This window comes from Haliotis rufescens, unplaced genomic scaffold (genome assembly GCF_023055435.1).
Source record: "Haliotis rufescens isolate VD_foot unplaced genomic scaffold, xgHalRufe1.0.p SCAF_8, whole genome shotgun sequence".
NCBI lineage: Eukaryota > Metazoa > Mollusca > Gastropoda > Lepetellida > Haliotidae > Haliotis > Haliotis rufescens.
In genome coordinates this window covers 2,792,096-2,807,692 of record NW_025964372.1, presented here as the reverse complement: position 1 = coordinate 2,807,692, position 15,597 = coordinate 2,792,096, and the positions used below count along the sequence as shown (strand labels likewise).

At 41.7% G+C, this 15,597-nt stretch overlaps 1 protein-coding gene across 1 annotated transcript; it reads right to left on the bottom strand.

Moving 5' to 3' along the window:
* Positions 1–4,154, bottom strand: LOC124144676 (extensin-like). Its single transcript, XM_046514212.2, has 2 exons — positions 4,126–4,154; positions 1–1,444 (listed from the first exon to the last, which is right to left on the bottom strand). The coding sequence occupies exons 1-2, from the start codon at positions 4,152–4,154 to the stop codon at positions 1–3; spliced, it is 1,473 nt and encodes a 490-aa protein (XP_046370168.2).
* Between the last annotated feature and the right edge of the window lie 11,443 nt (positions 4,155–15,597).

The window sequence follows — 15,597 nt, the reverse complement described above, 5'->3', positions numbered from 1 at the left end:
TCAATCAAACCACAGGATTATCCAATTGAAGGGTTGTCTGTGGGGGTGGGGATGAAGGGGTGTCTGTGGGGTGTGGAAATGAAGGGTTGTCCAAAATGGGGTCGGGGGATGGGGATGAAGGGTTGTCTGTGGGGGATGTGGACGAGGGGTTGTCTGTGGGGTAGGGGGATGAAGGGGTGTCTGTGGGGGGGTAGGGATGAAGGGTTGTCTGTGGGGGTGGGGGATGAAGGGGTGTCTGTGGGGGGGGGGATGAAGGGGTGTCTGTGGGGGGGGGGGGTGGAGATGAAGGGTTGTCTGTGGGAGTGGGGATGAAGGGTTGTCTGTGGGGGATGTGGACGAGGGGTTGTCTGTGGGGGATGTGGACGAGGGGTTGTCTGTGGGGTAGGGGGATGAAGGGGTGTCTGTGGGGGTGGGGGATGAAGGGGTGTCTGTGGGGGGGGGGATGAAGGGGTGTCTGTGGGGGGGGGGGTGGAGATGAAGGGTTGTCTGTGGGAGTGGGGATGAAGGGTTGTCTGTGGGGGTGGGGATGAAGGGGTGTCTGTGGGGGGGATGGAGATGAAGGGTTGTCTGTGGGAGTGGGGATGAAGGGTTGTCTGTGGGGGTGGGGATGAAGGGGTGTCTGTGGGGGGGGGGGGGGGTTGGAGATGAAGGGTTGTATGTGGGAAGGGTTTTCTGTGGGGATGAAGGGGTGTCTGTGGGTGGTGGTGATGAAGGGTTGTCCAAATTGGGGTCGGGGGCGGGGATGAAGGGGTGTCTGTGGGGGTGGGGATGAAGGGGTGTCTGTGGGGGTGGGGATGAAGGGGTGTCTGTGGGGATGGGGGATGAAGGGTTGTCGAAAATGGGGTCGGGGGGTGGGGATGAAGGGTTGTCTGTGGGGGTGGGGATGAAGGGTTGTCTCAGGGGATGAAGGGTGTTTGTGGGGGGTGGGGATAAAGGGTTGTCTGTGGGGGGTGGAGATGAAGGGGTGTATGTGGGGGGTGGAGATGAAGGGTTGTCTGTGGGGATGAAGGGTGTTTGTGGGGGATGGGGATGAAGGGGTGTCTGTGGGGGGTGGAGATGAAGGGGTGTCTGTGGGGGTGTTGATGAAGGGTTGTCCAAAATGGGGTCGGGGGTGGGGATGAAGGGTTGTCTGTGGGGGATGAGGAAGAGGGGTTGTCTGTGGGGATGAAGGGTTGTCTGTGGGGGTGGGCATGAAGGGTTGTCTGTGGGGGGTAGGGATGAAGTGGTGTCTGTGGGGGGTGGGGATGAAGGGTTTTCTGTGGGGGGTGGGGATGAAGGGTTGTCTTTTAGGGTTGGGGATGAAGGGTTGTCTGTGGTCGTGGGAATGAAGGGGTGTCTGTCGGGGTTGGAAATGAAGGGTTGTCTGTGGGGGGTAGGGATGAAGGGTTGTCTGTGGGGGGTAGGGATGAAGGGTTGTCTGTGGGGGATGGGGATGAAGGGTTGTCTGTGGGGGGTAGGGTTGAAGGTTGTCTGTGAGGGTCTTCAGCAACCCATGCTTGCCGTCAAAGGAGACTATGCTTGTCGTCAAAGGAGACTATGCTTGTCGTAAGAGGCGACTAACGGGATCGGGGGGTCAGGCTTGTTGATTTGGTTGATGCATGTCATTGTATCCCAATTGCATGGATCGATGCTCATGATATCAATCACTGGATTGTCTGGTCCAGACTCGATTATTTACATACCGCCGTCATATATCTGGAATATTGCTGAGTGCGGCGTTTAACAACGTACAAACAAAACAAACTTTTTGTATATTTTTGCCACGTACAAAAAATTAACTAAGGTGTTTGGTGGTTGTGTGGTTAGTGCGTTTCCCGATGTGGCTACAGCCTCCAAATTGACTTAATGGCCTCGTGCGTGATATTACGTTAATCACTCGGCACTGTTCTGGGGGTTTTTCCTTCCACAACCTTTACGGGGTTTCCTTTAGAAATTTCGCCATGTGTTAGGTGCATATATTAAAAGAAACACACAAACATTTTCCATGTGTATAATTGCGAAGATCTACCCAACGAAATAAACTAGAAAAAAAACGTAAATATGAATAGCGGTGGAAATTCTGTATTATAACGGTTGAATTAAAAAGAACGGAAATATAAGCCCGGTAGTTTTATAACGGTTAACCTATTGAACCTCTTTATAACGGCGACCCCCGTATGTTGCCAGGGCTGTAAATAGTAATACGCTTGATATCCTTAACATATAAAATCGTGTTTTTTGCTTTGTGGTAAATGGTATTTGATACGAGACTTTGATGTTTACTTCCATCAAACGTCTCGTCCAAACCCTCAATTCGACTCACGGATGTTGCATGTATAAAAAAATACAACCTTAATCTCATTTTGAGGGGTTTAGAAAGCTTGAAAAAATATTAAACACTTTCATATCTCTCGTTTGCATAATTTGTCGTGATATTTTTTTATGTAATTGTTTCCTGGGTATACAATTACGGCCCCGTGTTAAATTCGTTCAAACCAATAAAATATTCTCATAAACTATTGGCTTATAAGGCTCCGACATATTTTCGTTTCGGCGTGAAACAACAGGTATTTCACAATTTGATAATTCACTTTGTACATGAACACTACAGCGCAGATTATGCAGGTCAGAAACAAAAAAAGCGAAATGTGAATTTCTAATCCGCCGACGGATACGAAACCATGTTAAAAGTAGTTTCTTCCTTCCGAAAAAAAAAAATGATAGGTTAAACCAAGTAAGAACGAAGTGTTTTCGTACAATCTGTTTTGGAAGAAATTTCTTATGTTTATGGAACGGGTTTTGTCGCTTTTATTTTATCCACATAACAAATGTTTGGTACAATTGAACAAAATGTGACTTTGAAAGCGTTATCTGTCGCCGATCCGGTATATATCGACTTCTACGATACAGTTAAAGCGACGAACCCTGGTAAAATGTTAAATAGTAATCAACCAAATAATTGTTTATGGGTATGTTTAAAAACATTTTTGAAGGGGGGGGGGGGGTGCTGTTTGGATGGTGGTGGTGGGGGCGTGTTTGGATACGGAGGGTAGGGGTAGGGTTATCCGCCTAGATAATGTTCACTTCCAGCATCAATACAACTTAAAATCAACAAGTGCAGATTTCCAATGTAGTCGTAAGTTTCCTTACAGTGAGGACTATATCCCATCGCTATCAAAAGTGTGTGTGTGTGGGGGGGGGGGGGGGGTGTGCATGTGTGTGTGTAGGGTGTGGGTGCATGTGTGACAGTACATGTCTATAATGACTGAAATAATCACTTAGATAATATTGCAATGAAACTGTTTCAAACGTCATTGACGTTTCAGTCAATGTGTGTTTACAAAACGCCAAATATTTCAGTCATTTTACAATTATTTTTCCATTCTTATGTTCTATTCCATCACCTAATGACTGAAAATGATAGGATTAAAAGAAATCGAAGTTCAATGTTTACTTTTATAATTTGGAGGCTTCTAATCCCAGCATAATTTGTCAAATGATATTTTTTTAAATTTTGAAATTATTAATACGTCAATCTGACGGAAGAAATAACTGTAAAATGATTGAATTTGCGTTTTGTAAATTGCTTAAGTGACAGTTTCAGTCACTTTACACCTTGACTGTCACATATATATCTCTCAATACATGAAAACCCTGAACAAAATTGGAAGGCTGTGTTGCAATACCCACCATGACAGATTAACTCTAGTCATGAACAAATTGGGTGTTCTCTAACTTCTTTTGAGCAGTATATAACGGGAGTCATCTGCACGTGTTCTGTGGCTACCTCGAGAACAGAACAATGCCAACAAGATAACAATAATTGTTTTCTTTTCTCACCGATCGACATTCCGCCTCTGCTTGCGACCCTAACACGCTCGTGCTCCAAACTCATCTCAAAGTGTTGACATTGAACAAACAACGGCGTTTGTCTGGGGATACCATCACTGCCAAATTAACCCCTTTGACAGTCAGCAGATGATAACAGCGCATTGAAGCACCTGCGAACATTGGATACCGTTATATCAATACACCGTGGTGCTCCCTGTCCGCAGACTGGGCAGTAATTAACGGTTAACCGTTAGTACAATCTGCAGGTTCCCGTTAATTGGAAATACTCAGCAGTGTAAATATTCATGTGGATACCTGGCACGTGCAGCCGTGAAGAACAGCATGACGGAGATTGATCTGACGCCGTATTGAATAGTACACATTTCACTAATACCCCGGGGTAGTTTAAAATGATAGACTATGAGTTTGATTTGAGGTGATATGAGGCGAAATGGGGTTCAACGTCGTTTCCAAGATTATTTGCACTTATATAGCGACGTGCATGCACGTGTGTGTTTGTGGCTGCTTGTACTGGTCCGGACTGATGCCGATTTATAGTGCTAGGCCACTGAGATACCATGCCGCAGTTTAGCATGAATACCCGCTCAGACACATATACTGATTCCGAGCCGACCAGTCCTTGTTTCAGCCTTTTATTGCCGAGCGCCAGGCAGGGTAACAACACGTGCCCCTTCTGACGTCTTTTGATATGACGCGGCCGGGGATCAAACCCCGGATCGAACAACGGAGGCGGTGGGGTTTGATTTGTGAGGAAAGTGACGTTTGTTGTTAATTCTAGCTATATGACATCGGCCTGTAAATAATCGAGTCTGGACCAGACAAACCAGTGATTGATGTCATGAGCACGATCCACTCCGAAAGGGGTACGATGACACGTGAAGTTATAGATCCCGCGCCTCATCCAATAAATCTCCTGTATCGACCTGCATGGATTGCTGGGGACCTATATCCTTAACCGAAATCACCACGGAGTGGACACATGAAGATCCGGAGAAGAATAGGTCTTCAGCAACCCATGCTTGCCATAAAAAGCGACTATACTTGTCGTTAGAGGCGACTAACGGGATCGGGTGGTCAGGCTCGCTGACTTATTTGACGCATGTCGTATCCCAATTGCGTGGATAGATGCTCATGATGTCAATCACGGGATTGTCTGTTCCAGACTCGATTATTTCCAGACCGCCGTCATATATCTGGAATATTGCTGGATGCGGCGTTAAACAACATACAAACAAAACCACGGGATGATTATTAAGTTACATACCGATAATTGTTTTATAATACCACAAAGTATCGCGACATAAGTAAAGGTTTTGATAAAGTTTGGTACAAAGGAATAATTACACATTGTGGTATCTGTGAAACGTTATTGAGAGTGTTTTATGTATGAATGAAAAATCAAATTAAAGGGTAGTTAATGGCTGTAGCTCAGATCTAAAAGCAGTCGGGGCAGGAGTGCAACAGGGCTCGGTCTTGGGACCATTATTGTTTATTATTGTGAGTATGGTTTTACGCTGCCTTAAGCAATATATCAGCAATATCGCGGCGGGGGACACTAGAAGTGGGCTTCACACATTGTACCCATGTCGGGATTCGAACCCGGGTCTTCGGCGTGACGAGCGAACGCTTTAACCACTAGGCTATCTGTTTATTATTGATATCAATGATAATGTTGAAGGAATATATACATAAGACTTGTTTCTAAAGATAAATCTTTGTGTGTAATCATAGAAAATCCCCTGGAAGCTGCTTGTAAACCCAATAACCCTGCTGGATAGCAAGTTAAATTTAGTACCGACAAAACTGAATCTATTGAATTTACCCATGAAGTAAACACTAGTCGCAAACCTAACTTATATATGAATGGTACAGAAATCAAAGATGTACAAAGTCATAAGCACCTAGGTATTACATTACAAAGTATTTGTACATGGAAAATGCTCATTGATGATGTTGCAAGGAAATGTGTATTCTACCCCGGGTCTTCACGAGACGGACAGCCTATAAAATAGACATACATGTATTTTGGATACTAAACGTTGTTCCAGTAGATATCATATCGAGATGCATAACATTTCTTCGTTGTGTGTACAAATTACTATATCCTTCAAAATAAAATGTATTTTGTTCACCATAGTTACTCGTTACAAACAGTGCTATACGGAAATTTGTATTTGTTTCCAAAGATAAGATTCTGTTTAAAACTTCAATTAAAAACTGACATATTTTCAATTAATTACATTGCTTGGCATGTTCAATTCATTTGTTACATTCAGCTTACACTGATGTATTATTTTCAACATGTTTTACGATTCAAGGAGCATATTGATGTAAGCGATTAGCTTGTTTACCAATCCATTTTTATATGTTTGTGAAAATAAATATGTTTAAATCATGTCTTACTTTATTCCGAATTCGTTTCCCTTGTGAAAAACTAAAAGTCGATATGGTTAAAATAAAGAATTGTTAAATGTATTTACAAAATTCTTGCAACATATGTTGAACCACATCTTACGTTTCATTGAACCGTATCGAGATTTGTTATGTAAAGATTCAATATATTACATTTTAATTCAAAAGTTAGCGACAGATGGGGCAGTGCTGATATAACTTAATTTGATTCTTGATAATATTTTAATGGTTTTATGATAAGTTTTTCTAAAATTCTATGTCTGAATAAAATCAAAATAATGATTATGACAAATTAATGCATTAATTATAAGGAAGCCATCGAACTATATCCAAAGGCTGGAAAAGCTAAATTAACACGAGCCTAAATATGTACCAGTGAAATTCCATTTCTGAACACGACACCGTGGTTGAAACAAACAAAGTCGGTGTGTTAAACATAATACGATAATATTAAATTTTGGAATCAAGCATCGCTTGAAATGAGCGCTCAGAGATCACTGACTCGTTATTAATATATTGACTTACAAGTATTAACCTGCATCAACACATTCATTTAATATTCCACTGGTTTGTGGGGTACGTATTGCTTGACCACCCGCTCGAAAAAGGAACCCTAATCATTTGATATTCTGTCGGGGGCCTTGAATTTTATCGAAACAAATATATTGTCCCCGAAATTCTCGAAAAAATATTAATGATTCAGATTGTTGAAAAAAATGCCTTCCATAAAAAATACATTGTTCTAGGTGTTTTTCTTTAAAACATTTCAGGCTCATAGTTCATATACAAATTATCTGGATTTGTAGATGTAGCTAAAAAAATCAAATCTAAAAACAAAATCCCAGTTTGAATTTGATTTTCAATATGATCACCTTGACATCTACACTGAAAAGCCCAATAATGGGCCTTTTCTGATGAAAATGTATTTTGGTTCGAAAATATTGCCAGACTGACAAAGCGGAACTTTGGCATGTGTGTTTTTTATAAAGATGAAATCATAGTTATTTAGACTTGCTGTGTATTTTTGTGTTTGAAGGAAATGGAAATAATGTATGTCATTTGAAAAAATATTCTCCTTAGATTTGAGGTAAATTGGGGTTTTACGTCGCGTTCAAGTATTCCCCTTTAAAAGAGTGAGTATGGTTTTACGCCGCTTTTAGTAATATTCCAGCAATATCACTGTGGGGGACACCAGAAATGGCTTCATACATTGTACCCATGTAGGGAATCGAACTCTGGTCTTCCGCGTGACGAGCGAATGCTTTGACCACTAGGCTACCCGACCGCCCCTTTTACCCTAAGAAGGTACATGCGGCTTATTGTAAGAAACTTTGTGTAAACTAAATTTAATGTCGTGTATTGAAATTGTGAAATTTAGTTTTGTCCTCAATGTTTATGCAGAAAATATTTGAAAAGCAAAGCTGACAACGACTTGTTAAGTGGCAGTCTTTGTTGGCCGTTCAAACCCGTTGACAACACATGCGTGAGCTGCAGTGCGTTACTCCTTCATACATGACTGGCATAGGTTAGCAATTATGTTGAGTGTTTATAGAGTCAGTGATATGCTGGTTGAGTGTTTATAAGACCCGATGATATGCTGGTCAAGTGTTTATAAGACCCGATAATAATGCTGCCGATGCAATGGGTTCATGAAATGGGTGCGCCCATATATTCGTTGTCAATACAAATGTTGAAAGGAAATTAAGTTCATGCACAATTTATGTTTAGTGAAGAATACGATTTTTGTCTATCATCGTTCTATACAACACAAGTGAATTGGAAGACTGATTCGAGGATGGGAAAATGATTTGCACAAGAGATTTGAAAAAAACCCGCATGTCTGCTTTACATAAAAGTCAAGAGATCGATTGCCTATCACAAATCATAAAGCAACTATATGCATATATATAGATATATTACCAGGCGATTGCTTATCTCGCCAAGTATATCGCTGACTGTTCCGCACAATGGTTTGAAATAACAATTACACAACCACGTCACAAGCTGTTGACAAAGTAGCCTTGTTCTATCATCATTGAATAACATTTAAAACTATTTCATGTCTCTGTGATTTCACTCACATTCACCAGGTGGCGCATTCAAATGCGACGCATTCGGTTCGAAAATTCATCCTGCGGGCTTAAATGGGCTCCGCCTGAACTACCAGAAATGTTCGACGCCAAGGTGAGGTAATCATCTAATATAATACGGTCGTGGTTGCCTCTTCGTGGCCTGGAACCCGTTTATTTGCGATACTTTTTTGCACTGCATGAATTATTTTTCGTTGTCTAATTTAATCAAAAAGGGCGCGCAATTTTAGTGGCAGATCTGGGAAGTTGAATAAAGGAACGGGTGGGTTTTGGTATTGCGAACACTATACACGTTATGACGCGAACGCAGAGTCGGGGGTCAGAAACAGACCGACAGTGTTGTTGTTGCTTTAAGTGTTTAAGAGGTCGCCTTCTTCCTCAGCAATTCCGGCTGACCTGTCCCTCTTTGGGACTCCTGTGTGTGAGTAGGGTACACATATCTATTGTGAGTTTTGGTATTCCTAGAATTTCTGTTTTTGTATTGATATGATTTCTGTTTTCGTATATTGATATCATTTCATTTTTATCTTTGCCTGCTCTGCCTGCTTTGCCTGCTCTGTTTATAGAGTGATACGACTTGAAATAGAATATTGAAATATCGCGATGCTTAATTAACAGATAGCATGTGTGTTTATACTTATGAAGTGAAGACAAGTAATTTGTAAGCAAAATATTAGGATAAATGATTTGACTATACAGTTTAACGAAAGGGTATTTCTGTATCAGAAAGGTTCAATACTTTTACACTAGGAATAAGCGTGTTCTGTTGCACCGCCCACACATTACTATGAAACACTGCTAGAATAAGAGTTATCTTTCTTGTTTGAAGTAGTTCACGGGTCCACAGGCCAATATGGAAACTTCCGAGTGGGGCACAAGTGTCCATTCGGCTTGATCCGCAATCACACGAGTTGGTCACGAATTGGGGATAAGTGTAGGATGGAAGAACTGTCAACTGGTGCCATAGCTATAACTGAAATGAGGTACAAGGGATTGGATACTGGAGCGGCTGAGGGGATGGTAGAGCTGAGAAGGGGATGAGCTGGGATGTTAGAGCTGAGAAGGGGATGAGCTGGGATGGTAGAGCTCAGAAGGGGGTGAACTGGGATGGTAGAGCTGAGAAAGGGATGCTAGAGCTGAGAAGGGGATGAACTAGGAACTAGAGCTCAGAAGGGGGTGAACTGGGATGGTAGAGCTGAGAAAGGGATGCTAGAGCTGGGAAGTGGATGAGCTGGGATGGTGGATCAGAAGGGAGTGAACTGGGATGGTAGAGCTGAGAAGGGGATGGTAGAGCTGAGAAGGGGATGAGCTGGGATGGTAGAGCTGAGAAGAGGATGCTAGAGCTGAGAAGGGGATGAGCTAGGAACTAGAGGTGAGAAGGGGGTGAACTGGGATGGTAGAGCTGAGAAGGGGATGCTAGAGCTGGGAAGTGGATGAGCTGGGATACTAGAGCTCAGAAGGGGGTGAACTGGGATGGTAGAGCTCAGAAAGGGATGCTAAAGCTGAGAAGGGGATGGTAGAGATTAGAAGGGGGTGAACTGGGATGGTAGAGCTGAGAAGGGGATGGTAGAGCTGAGAAGGGGATGAGCTGGGATACTAGAGCTCAGAAGGGGGTGAACTGGATGGTAGAGCTGAGAAGGGATGCTAGAGCTGGGAAGGGGATGAGCTGGGATACTAGAGCTGAGAAGGGGGTGAACTGGATGGTAGAGCTCAGAAAGCGATGCTAAAGCTGAGAAGGGGATGGTAGAGATTAGAAGGGGGTGAACCGGGATGGTAGAGCTGAGAAGGGGATGCTAGAGCTGAGAAGGGGATGAGCTGGGATACTAGAGCTCAGAAGGGGGTGAACTGGGATGGTAGAGCTGAGAAGGGATGCTAGAGCTGGGGAGGGGATGCTAGAGCTGAGAAAGGGATGAGCTGGGATGCTAGAGCTGAGAAGAGGGTGCAAGAGCTGAGAAGGGGATGAGCTGGGATGCTAGAGCTGAGAAGGGGATGAGCTGGGATGCTAGAGCTGAGAAGGGGATGAGCTGGGATGCTAGAGCTGGGAAGGGGATGAGCTGGGATGCTAGAGCTGAGAAGGGGATGAGCTGGGATGCTAGAGCTGTGAAGGGGATGAGCTGGGATGCTAGAGCTGAGAAGGGGATGAGCTGGGATGCTAGAGCTGTGAAGGGGATGAGCTGGGATGCTAGAGCTGAGAAGGTGGTGAACTGGGATGCTAGAGCTGAGAAGGGGATGCTAGAGATGGGAAGGGTATGGGCTGGGATGTGAGAGCTAAGAAAGGAATGCTGGAGCTGAGAAGGGGATGCTAGAGCTTAGAATGGGATGCTAGACCTGAGAAGGGGGTAAGTTGGGATGCTAGACCTGAGAAGGGGATGCGAGAGCTAAGAAGGGAAGCTAGAGCTGAGAAGGGGATGAGCTGGGATGCTAAAGCTGATAAGGGGATGCTAGAGCTAAGGGGATGCTCGAGCTAAGATGTGGGTGATATATCTGAGTATAGGATAAATAAATATAACTATATAAACAGAGCAGCCAAAGATAAAATTGAAATTATATCAATATAGCACAATTGAAATCATATCAATACAAAAACAGATTTTTTTTTACCCAAACTCGCAATAGATATTTGAACCCTACTCTCACTCATGAGTCCCAAAGAGGGACAGGTCAGCCGAAGTTACTGAGGCAGAAGGCGACCTCTTAAACACCTAAAGCAACAACAACAAAAATACGGGATGGTAAAACAGAGAAGGGTATGAAATACGATGCAAGAGTTGAACAGAAGTAACAATGGGACGGAGGCGATTGTTTTATCAAATACATAGCAACATGTGGCTGGACATGGTTCAGTGCACTTTAACAAACACCAGTGGCCTTTACGCAGCATCACGTCACTACACCAACCACACCATGCACAGAAGGGTTTTCTCTGCAATACTTTCATTCATCGTATATCACATGATTTTTCGTGGCCATTTTCGAGAATCTATCTGTACGATTCCGTGCATTTACAGTTAATTATGGTTGTTTGTTTGTTTTTTAACGCCGCACTCAGCAATATTCCAGCTATATGACGACCCGTGAAGATCCGGGGTAGAATAGGTCGTCAGCAACCCATGCTTGTCGTGAAAGGCGACTATACTTGTCGTAAGAGGCGACTAACGGGATCGGGTGGTTCAGCTCGCTGACTTGGTTGATGCATGTCATCGATCCCAATTGCGTGGATCGATGCTCATGATGTCTATCACTGGATTGTCAGGCCCAGACTCCATTTTTTTACATACCGCTGTCATATAGCTGGAATATTGCTGAGTGCTGCGTTGAACAACAAACAAACAAACAAACAAACAAACAGTACTCCAGTTGATGGTTACTATGCATTATAACGGGATCAACATATAGACACCCCTGAAGTGTATGTTTGATGTGTAGCGGGCTTTGTAGCAATGTGTATCGCCTCCTACCCTGAAACAATCATTAATCGAGATTCCTATTTGGGACAATAATCTACAATTATAGCTAAAATGGATAAAAATAGAGAATCTCACCCGAGTGTCTTTTCATATCAAATATATCAACACGAGTTTATATGTTTGATATCAAAAGACACGAGGGTAAGATTTTATTTATCATCCAGCATCATTCTTCCAACTTTTTCAGTTTCTAGACAGTAATTAGCAGTGTCTTCAGTGTAAAAAGTACTGCTAACAGCTTCAGTAGCAGAGCCATTAGTGATGTCATTTGATTGTGACGTCATGGTAACCAGTGACGTCACAATGGTCTGCAAAGCATTATAATGCAATTTCATTGCGGCGATATCTACAGTGTAGATATCGATTGATCTCATCCAAGCGATATCTCCCGTGGGAGCCAGTTTTGGATGATAATTATCATTATACCGCCTGCATGTAATAAAAATTGAGCGTACCACTGCAACTTGATAATGCCCTCATATTGCTTGACGACGGTCCATAATCACGCCCGTTGTTAGGTGACGTCATAGGATAGGGATGGGTGACGTCATGTTCAATAGTGACGTCATCTGGTTTGTTCTATGACGTTTCCATATTTGTGAAAGTGGGTCAGTGACATTCGTGTTGATTGAAGTAAATGTTTCAAAACTATTATTGTTGTTTCTTTTTATTTGATAACAAATTCCATCCATCTCAGCTATAATAACGGTAACGGTATTTTTCAGGGCATCATCATTGCAGAATCCCCCGGTCTTTTCAACTGCCTTCCTTCGTCGGGCAGTTAATCGAACACACTGGGCTTCTGCAAATGATAATACCCTGAAAAATAGCGTTACCGTTATAAGAATGGAAGATGGTTTCGGTTTCCAGTGTGTGACCTTTACATTCGCCGCAAAAAAGACTGTGCGTCACTTCAAAATGTTTACATCCCTCATGGCTCAGTAACAAAATATATAAAGCCACATTTATGAGGAAATTGTGCAATTAATGTCTCCTGGGTATTTATCCAATGGTTCAAACGTGTAAGATTAGACTTGCGATAATGAAATTCGTGCTGTTTTCTGATAAAAAGCGGTAACGTATCCCTGAAAGACAAAAGTCCGGACTCACGGGTTATAAACGATGACGGATCATCTTGCGGTTCACAGCGGTGGAGTTGGTGACGATGTCGGACTGGGGTTGGATTAGGGGAAAATCAATCATTTATCATCCCTGTCATAAAACAGTTTCAATTAACAACCCACTATTCTCTGAAAATCTGCATATTGGAAACAGATTTCATTTACTTACGTGTTTTGCGTTTTTATACGCTTTAAAATGATTTGATATATACAGTAAACTACGGTTATAACGAACACGGTTTTATCATTTAACTAAAGCATTTATCCATGACATAAGCTTATGACATAAAAACATGTATGTCATACCCCAATGACATAAGTATGCAAATTAGATATGCAAATTAGATAACCGGAAGTGGGACTTTTTTCGCCGGTGCACGTGAGTAGGTGTTTACAAACAACATGGATACCTTTGATGTTGGAGACATTATTTCAATTATTCTGCAAAAGTCTGTTCAAGTATTTTGTTTAAAATAATCCGAGGAACTTTTTTTTCTCAGCGAAGAAATATGTCATAAAGGAGTTAAGAGGTTGTTTATTTTGGTTTACACGGCTATGGAAAACATGTGTCACTACGCACGATCTATACGTAAGATTTCGACAAGTTGCTGATGTTAATGTTTAATGCAATTATTCCTTAATTGGGAAGCAAAAATGTGAAAATGATAAATAAAATTCATCACTCGTGTTTTTTAATATGGGAAATATCAATCTCGTCCCGTTAATCGGTATTTGCCTCGCCAAAGGCTCGGCAAATACCGATTAACTAAGACTCGGTTGATATTTCCCATATTAAAAAACACTCGTGATGAATCCTCTATATAACGAACTAATGGATATAACGAACTAACTTTTTAGTCCCGAATATATGCTGTAGTTATGCTGTATATATGCTTATAACGAATTACGGTTATAACGAACTAAAATTAGTAGTCCCTTTGAGTTCGTTATAACCGTAGTTCACTGTATGCATGTTTTGCATCTGATTTCCACTAACACGTGAGCCACACAAAGGGTAAAACGTCCATATTCATACCGCTAATATGACAAAACCATATAATGAATATTCTAATCGGGCCTGCAACATTCCGCGTGATACAGCTAAAATGTTTTAAAGCATCATTAAACCAATCTCTCACTTATTTATATATTTATTATTTAAAAGCGACCAAAACATATTACCATATTCATAAGAAATCTTGTTTTTAAAAGCAGTCCTTTGTTCGAGTCCTAATACATATCATGATCATGTATTCATAAATCAAATTCAAATAGTGATGACACCAGGTGCTCGCGAAAGGCGCGTGTAGCCTTCTCAAACGGTTGCACCCGTCAAAAACACATGCAAAGGCAAGTAAATTGTTCACCTGACCTGATCGGGATGGTCCGTGGGAACTCATGCGGAGACATGCGGAGAACTACCAACATAGCTCACTTTCCTCAGGATTCAAAATCGCCTCAGCAGGAATTTGGTGGGGAAATGACAAAACGTCATCTTCCAAGACAGGAGCACCAGCTACAGTCACAAAGGTCTTGACTCGGGGTAGAATAGGTCTTCAGCAACCCATGCTTGTCGTGAAAGGCGACTAACGGGATCGGGTGGTCTGGCTCGCTGTCTTGGTTGATGCATGTCATCGTATCCCAATTGCGCAGATCGATGCTCATGATCTCTATCACTGGATTGTCTGGTCCAGACTCGATTATTTACAGACCACCGTCATATAGCTGGAATATTGCTGAGTGCGGCGTTAAACAACAAACAAGCTAAACATTGAATCTAAGTTATAGGAACAATCAAAATCATCTCGGGTTATCAAAAGTTCGAAACTAGGGTAGTGTCTACGGTAAACTACAGTTATAACGAACTCAAAGGGACTACTAATTTTAGTTCGTTATAACCGTAATTCGTTATAAGCATATATACAGCATAACTACAGCATATATTCGGGACTAAAAAGTTAGTTCGTTATATCCATTAGTTCGTTATAACCGTGTTCGTTATAACCGTAGTTTACTGTATATCTACATAAGTTACTAAAGTGAACGTGTACGTTTTTGTTTGTTTGTTTGTATTCCAGCTATATGACGGCGGTCTGTAAACAATCGAGTCTGGTTTGCAGTTGTAAAATGATACGTAAGGATGTTAAAAAGTTAATATGTTCATAGGTTTCTTCATTGAATGTATAGTGTGGAGGACTACTTCAGTTTAGGATTAGTAATATATTTTTAATAATACAGTAAACTACGGTTATAACGAACTCAAAGGGGCCACAATTTTTAGTTCGTTATAACCGTAGTTCGTTATAAGCATATATACAGCAAGTGGCCGGGACCAAAAGAACAGTTCGTTATATCCGCCAGTTCGTTATAAGCATGTTCGTTATAAACGTAGTTTACTGTATTGCTATCATGATTATACCTACAGATTATTACAAATATAAGTTTGATAATTATTTCATATTAAACACAGAGAGAAACTATGAATGATAGTGCAATGATATTGCAAATACAATTCTTAATTCTGAATTATATTAAACATGCACAAATTTAAAAGTTAGTTAGTATTATAAAATTTGTCTTATTTTGAACTGTTCACAAAGACTCGATAAAGTGATATTGACATGTCTCTGGGCCACTAAGTAAGCTTTCAATTGTTTGTTTTTTATAGGGACCAAA